At 40.5% G+C, this 7,567-nt stretch overlaps 1 protein-coding gene across 1 annotated transcript; it reads left to right on the top strand.

Annotated features, from left to right (window-relative positions):
* The first annotated feature begins 5,091 nt into the window (after positions 1-5,091).
* LOC107767380 (trans-resveratrol di-O-methyltransferase-like) lies at positions 5,092-7,079 on the top strand. Its single transcript, XM_016586372.2, has 2 exons — positions 5,092-5,882; positions 6,316-7,079. The coding sequence occupies exons 1-2, from the start codon at positions 5,106-5,108 to the stop codon at positions 6,607-6,609; spliced, it is 1,071 nt and encodes a 356-aa protein (XP_016441858.1). The 5' UTR covers positions 5,092-5,105; the 3' UTR covers positions 6,610-7,079.
* Positions 7,080-7,567: the final 488 nt, after the last annotated feature.

The raw sequence follows: 7,567 nt of genomic DNA, 5'->3' as shown, positions 1-7,567 counted from the left end.
AACCTCGGCCTTGGCCTCAGCAAGATGGGTTTCAAGATCCTCGATCCTTTTCGCTTGAGCCGAACTCTTTTTCTTAACGTTTCGAAGATGTACATCGGCCGATAATAAGTTGGTCAAAATGGTCTCTTTTTTCGTAGCCAGGCGATCGATAGTCTCCTTCCACCGATTACATTCGGCTTTGATTTGATCGACTTCTTCCCGAAGTGACCCGATCATTTCAAACTTTTGCTGCAGCTGAGACAACAAAGGGTTAACTTCCACAGTCGAGTCAAACACATACTTTAACAGAACGAGGCTCACCTGCTTGTCAAGTTCGGCCTCCTCTTCACGAGCCTTAGCCAAATCCGCTTGGAAGTCCTTTATAGCCTCGTCCTTTTGGCTGCAAAGAAGCCGCAAGGCGTCTCTCTCCCTCGAGACCTTCTGTAGCTCGACCTCACACTGTCTAAGGTCGACCCGAAATCTACTAATGGCCTGCACAGTAGGGAAAGAACACGAGTCAAATTCGGAAAAGAACAAAGAAACCAAGTATAGTAAAATCATTACCCGAGTAATGAAATGTTGGGCCTCTTCCAGTAGAAGAGAAGCGTCCCCGATATCGGAAGCATCACCAACTCCGGTAAAGCAATCCTGAAAGGGATCCCCTGCACTAGAGCCTCCGCCCATATCGGGGGTCTTCAATTCTCGAGCTTCCTTTAACGCCTCCTCAGAAAAGGTGGGAAGAGAAGGCGAATAACCCACTGTCATAGTCCCAAGTGAATCACTCGGGGCGTTCCGATCAAGACTCGGGATCCCGAAGTCAACCCCGACCGGTACAGCTGCCATCGATTCAGGAGCTTTGGTGACCTCGATAGCTCTGGCAGATTGGGACACCAAGGTCAAGGCACCTCCTTCTTTCTCTTCTTCTTCTTCATCTTCTTCTTCTCTCAATCGTTGGACCGAGTCAATCTAAAGGGCAATTGCCTTCCTCCTCACCCTTCGAGTTTCGGTCTTAGGGCCCTCTGATCGAGAGGCAGCTTTGCACTTCTTGTCTTTCCCCGATTTCGGGACCGGGGACTTGGTTCCTTCTTCACCGCTCGAAGGCCTCAAAACGGCATCCTTGGTTACGCCTGCATGAAAGGAAATCGGTAACGAATGGAGCACAAAGAGCGCTTCGAAGGAAACGAGAAGTAAAACCTTACCATGGTTCTTGGCTTCTCATCTGCCTTTAGCCAAATCACGCCAAGCGTGTTCGGCATAAGAGGAAGTCGAGGTTAACTTCCGAACCCAATCCTCGAGGTTGGGCACCGCTTGTAGCATTCAAGGGGAAGCTGTATATCGGGAAGAAACATAAAAAAAATACAAAAGGCAACGTCTTATGAGAACAACTTACGGTCGAAATTCCATTCCTCGGGGAACGGCATCTTCTCTTCCGGAATAAGGTCACGGGTCCTCACCCGAATATAACGCCCCATCCAACCCCGATCCTTGTCTTCGTCGATGCTCGACATCAAAGCCTTCGATGTCCGACGATGAAGTCTGATTAATCCTCGAAAGATTTGATGTCGATACAACCGTATGAGGTGATTCAGGGAAAAATCTAGTCCCCCCCGGCTTTGGTGGAGAAGAAGCGAAGTAAGATTACTATACGCCACAGAGAGGGAAAAATCTCACCAAGGGTGACCTGATATCTCTTGCAAAAATCGATGATCACCGGGTCGACCGGACCCAATGTGAAGGGATAAGTGTAAACACTTAAAAAATCCTCCACATGGGTGACGACACTCTCTTCAGGGGATGGAATTTGCAACATAACCTTGGAACCCTAGTTGCAGTCTTTTCTAACGGCCTCGAGATGACCCTCCGTTATAGAGCACATATACATCGACACGTGCTCGTATCGACCCGGGACGGATGAAGGATTCTCAACCTTAAAATCGATCTTTAGAGTACACGGGCCGGGAATGTAGTCATAGGTGGACGGCTTCACTGGCGCCTTGTCGCCGGACGACCATGAAGAAGAAGCTTTCTCCTTCTGAGGCACAGTTTTCGAAGTCTTGGCCATTGATATGGGAGGAAGAAAGACAAAGAAAAGTGAAAAATTGACGACACCAAAACTCTGGTAGCAACAAGAAAGGAATAAAAGATGAGAAAATTTGGGGGAGTGAACGCGTGAAAGAAGTAAATGATATATGGAAGAGCAATTTATAGGCTCGCATCGTGACGGTTCAATATCACAGGTGGCTGACCGCCATCTGTCAAGCATTAAATACTTTGAAAGGCTGAATCGATAGGACAACTATCATATACGTCATAATCGATCCCTGTGAGAACATCGGCTTATGACCCGATCGAACCACCAAAATCACATCGATTCTCACCGCATCCTTCGTGAGAAACGAGGGGACTATCTATATACGGTCGAAATAGATTTTGGCATTCCTACGTTCGATCGAGTTCGAGTGTTAAAAAGTAGGAATGAGATTTTAGGAGTGAACTCCGAAGTCGATACTAACGAGCCTCGAGCCCGAAGGTCGCTCGAGGAGTCAGCTCGATAACCCTATCGAGCCCGTGACCGAATCGATTCGCAAGGCACTGCTTCGAGGTCGAAAATGCGCGACGCCCATCTCGAAGGTCGAACTTGAGCCAAGACCGAAGGGCCCGACCCAGTTACAAGTTCGAGCCAGTATCGAGCTCACAGACAAGAGTCGTTGTGACCGCACCAAGAGAGAGAATCTTGGCGGGAATTAAGGAAGAGACAAGTTATCATGGGCCTTCCACTATATGTTTTATTTTATTGTTTTTTGTAATGACCATCTTCTATAAAAGGGGAATCCTTGTAAGCTAAAGGGCAGAGACAAAAAATCACTTCTCAGATTAAAAGATATCCCTTTGTGTTTGCTTTATTTTATCTCATTCATTCTTATTGCCCACTATTTTCATTCTCATAGTCAAGAATATACGTATCTCTATTTCTCTACACGATTTATATTGAATTGTATCGCATATCTTTAGAACCATACACAAAATCTAACGTTATCCGATTTTTTCGATAAACAGTGCTGAAATTACATTCACGACTGTAAGAAAAATGGCGGGGTAATGGTGAAGTTATAACGGAACGTATCAATGAGGGCTTCACGGCGTTAGAGAAATAATCAGCGATACGTTTTAGAAGTCTTGGTGAGGCGTCTATTTTTTCGAGCCGCCTAAACTTTCAAAGCACGGTGCTGCAAGTTGACGCCGTCCGATTAGATATCATCACTGGAATTTCCTCTGGGAGTTGCACTGGAAGTGGTGGAGTTTGATTTTTGTAGCTCTTGCATCCAAGGTCCATCATATTGCAAGTAAATTTGAAAATTGGTGCCTTTTGTCCTAAAATATGAGGTTTTCGAAGCTTTCTAGAAGGATTAAACAGAAAGAGAGTAATTTGTTCATGTGGTTTCGTTGTTAATATGGAGGTGATAGCTGTAATAATGGTGAAGGTGGAGAGATCAGTGGACGGGAGAGAGAGGGGCGGAAGGAGAGAGAAAAATATTGAACAACAAAATATAGGTGTTCCACGCTATTACAAGAAGCGTGGTACACGCATTGTGCCGCATCAGATTAATGTGTCTAATCGGACAGTTTAAATATAGATAAAATGTTTCATGGGAAATTGTCTTAGTTAAAGTGCCTAGGTAAAAATTGGTGTAAGTTTAAGGGGTTATATATATGTATTTGGCCTTATTATATAGTTAAACTTTTCTCCCTTTCTTTTATTATTCCAGTAGGTTCTAACCTGGCCTCGTCACTATTCTACTGCGTTTAGGCTTGACACTTATTGGGTACCGTTGTGATGCGCTCATACTATATTTCTGCACATCTTTTTATGCAGATCCAGGTACATCTTATCAGACCAGGCATCAGTGAATTAGCCGTACGAGAAGACTTCGAGGTATATCTATCAGTGTCCGCAAATTTCGGAGTCCCCTTCTATCTTATTATGTTGTCTTCCTTATTTCCTTTAGACTCTGATGTATAGAGACATTGGGAATAAATTCTTAGAAGATTGTGACTTATTCCTACAGGGTTTTGGGAGTTGAAATTGTTAAATTTGCAGTTCTTATTTGTTCAACTGTTAAGGATTAAATTTCAATTTATATTCAGTTATTCCGCATGGATAGGCTTATCTAGTCTTAAAGATTAGGTGCCATCACGACATCCTACGGAGGGAATTTGGGGTCGTGACAAGTTGGTATAAGAGCTCTACGTTCATAGGTGTTATGAGTCACAAGCAGGTTTAGTAGAGTCTCGCAGATCGGTACGGAGACGTCTGTACTTATCTTCGGGAGGCTATGGAACTGTTAGAAAAATGTTCACTTCTTTGATTCCTTATAGTGCGCATTGTTGACTTCAAAATTATAAACTCTTGTCTTTCTATTTTCTCACAGATGGTGAGGACACACACAACTGGATCTGATGATCAGACATCCATGCCCCTTGTTGGAGCCGCAAGAGGACGCGGCCGGAGCAGAGGCCGTGCCAGAGGCTAAGGAAGACTACGTGGTGCAGCCAGAGCACCTGCACGAGCTGCTGCATCAGAACTACCAGTAGCTCTAGTTGGAGAACAGGCACCTGAGACGCCTGTTACTACCCTGCACTTCAGGAGACTCTTGCCCAGTTCTTGAGCATGTTTGGCACTCTAACTCAGGCAGGGTTGATTCCACTTTAAGCCGAATATCAATCACGTATCAAATCAACTCTTCAAATACAAGCACTTGATGTTTCTAAACTATTAACAATATAATAGGAGTACTGTTTAGCCCAAACTTACAATAACAACAAAATTCATGAAGGGGTCAAGCTCTTGCTCGGCCAATTCGGATTAGAGAAAACTTCAAAAATTAAATAAGATTCTGCTGCTGGCGGACGGTTAGAATATCTATTAATAATAGGATAGTATATTACTTGTGGAGTTGGATCTTCTGCACAACAGTTGCATGAATATTCCACTTCATAAATTCCAAAAGAAAGTAAGGACAATCAAATACTCCATATGGAGTTAAGTTACTTCTTGTTAGATTTATACAAGTTGAGATATAAATGCATAGCATATCTAAAAGATCACAAACTAATTGAAACTTTACATGGCTGATAATAATGAGAACCTTACTCCTAGTGAACTTCTTCGAGCTGAAGCTCATTCGTGGAACCAGCTTTATTACTTCATAGAACCTGTAGCATTGAAGTGTGCACTTCAATTGGGCATACCTAATGCCATCACCAAACATAGCAAACCAATGACTCTTTCCGAACTTATCGCTGCCCTCCCTATCAATCCTTCTAAATCTCACTACTTTCACCGCCTTACACGAATATTAGTTCATTATGGCTTGTTAATTCTACATAAATCTGAAGGTCGCGACAATGAAAATGATGATGAAGGGTATTATTCACTTGCAACAGCTGATCGCTATGCAGTGAAGAATGCAACCTGGAAATTGATGGAAGAGCAAGATACATTTTTTCTAAAAGCATGGAATTCTATGAGTGATTGGTTCAAGAATGAGGATCCAAGTGCGTTTTACACTGCATATGGAGACCTTTTCTGGGATAAACTTTCAAGAGATCCGAGCATTGGTAATTGGTTTAACGAGATCATGGCTAAAGAATCGCGATCATTCATGAAAGTGTTATTGGAATATAAGTATAAAGATGTGTTCGACGGATTGACATCTATAGTGGATGTTGGAGGAGGGACTGGAACTGTTGCAATGGCCATAGCCAAAACTTTCCCTGACATGAAATGCACAGTACTTGATCTTCCACGTCTGGTGGCTAACTTACAGGGAAGCGAAAACTTGGAGTTTGTAGCAGCAGATATGTTCCAGAAAATTCCCCCAGCTAATGCTGTCTTACTCAAGGTAAATATTCAGTATGGACTTTGCCTAATAATTCCCCTATTTCATCAATTTTTGTACAATTGATGTTTAAACTTTTTTCAAAACAATGGAATGTACAAGCATTAGTCTTGATCTGTATTCTAACAGGTAAGTTGGTACATTCAGCAATACGCAACTATTAACTGTCCCACATTGGTTGAGCGATGTTTTCTCCATATATGGTCTTGACACATTTTCATGTGTGAACGTGATTATTTTTCATGTGTCAAACACGTAATTTTTTAACTTTTGAGTAGCGGTTTTTGATACCATACATACCGAAGAGTGTGACCAATTCATTTTAAAGTTTAAACTGTTAGAGATAAAGAGCACACTTTTAATAATTTAATTATATTATGTCTCAATACATTCTTCTTCTATTACTACTTTAACATCGGACATGTTAATTGAGCAGTCAATTTTGCACGATTGGAATGACAAAGAGTGTGTGAGAATTTTGAAAAACTCCAAGAAGGCAATAACAGGAAGGGGAAAAGCTATCATTATAGAGATGGTGATGGAAAATCCAGAGATGGATGATGAATCTGTCCAAGCACAACTCTTGATAGACATGGTGATAATGGTTTTCTTAGGTAGCAAAGAAAGGAACAAGCAAGAATGGGAGAAACTTTTCTTAGATGCTGGTTTTAGTAGCTACAAAATTAACCAGACTCTGGGTTTGAGGTCTGTTATTGAGCTCTACCCTTGATCTCTCATGCTTTTATAAGCTGATCGGATTAATATTTTGAGAAAAATCCATATTTGCTCTTTACTATTATACGAAATATTTTAATTTTATATCTACTGTTACATTTCGTGTCATTCATACCTTTATCATTAGTACTTTTTTTTTTACTTTAACAGCATATGGAATGGAAAAAATGTCAAAATTTACCCACCTACTTTTTACTATGATTTAAACTTTTACTCTACTAAGCATATGGCCTGCATACATATGTACAATCAAGATGACGCAATCAGTAGAAACAAATAACAATCAAGGAGAAGCTGTCAATGCCAAAGCCGCCCAAATCAAAATTGAATCTTCGACGCCGTTTGTTTTCGTTAAAGGTTAAGATGTTTGAATATTTGGATGCGTATCTAAGTGTTATCAATAATTAAGATAGGTTTGTTATCTCAACATCTGAATATATAAGATTTATTTTTATTTAACATGTATACCCCTTGTTCCACTTTTGTGGCACAATTACTATTTTGAAAGTCAAATGAGTTATTTTTTTTACTATGATTTTTTCAAATACTTTTTAATTATTTTGAATTGTTAAATACTGTAACTTATAATAATTTTTATATAGTTTCTAAGTAAATTTTATTTCATATAACGTGATAATTCTATGTTTAAATTCACATTGAAAATTAGGTAGTTGAATTTTCATACTTCGAACCATGTCACATAAAGTGGAACGGAAAGTAATAAATAACAATACTGTTTACCCGAAAAATAGATAGAGTTGAATTTATACGCAGTTCCGAGAATATGTGGCGTAACTTAACACAAAATGCAAGGATAAATAAAAGTGTAAATATAGATTGGGGAGAATGGTAAAATAGATAAGGTTATCAGGAACAATGAATCTCAGGATTCAACAAATAGAATCAATCTAAGAAATCTGAAAGAACGGTTCTTTATTGTAGAAGAATATAGC

This window comes from Nicotiana tabacum, chromosome 15 (assembly GCF_000715075.1).
Source record: "Nicotiana tabacum cultivar K326 chromosome 15, ASM71507v2, whole genome shotgun sequence".
NCBI lineage: Eukaryota > Viridiplantae > Streptophyta > Magnoliopsida > Solanales > Solanaceae > Nicotiana > Nicotiana tabacum.
The sequence above is the reverse complement of the archived record's forward strand: the minus strand, read 5'-3'. Positions and strand labels throughout refer to the sequence as shown.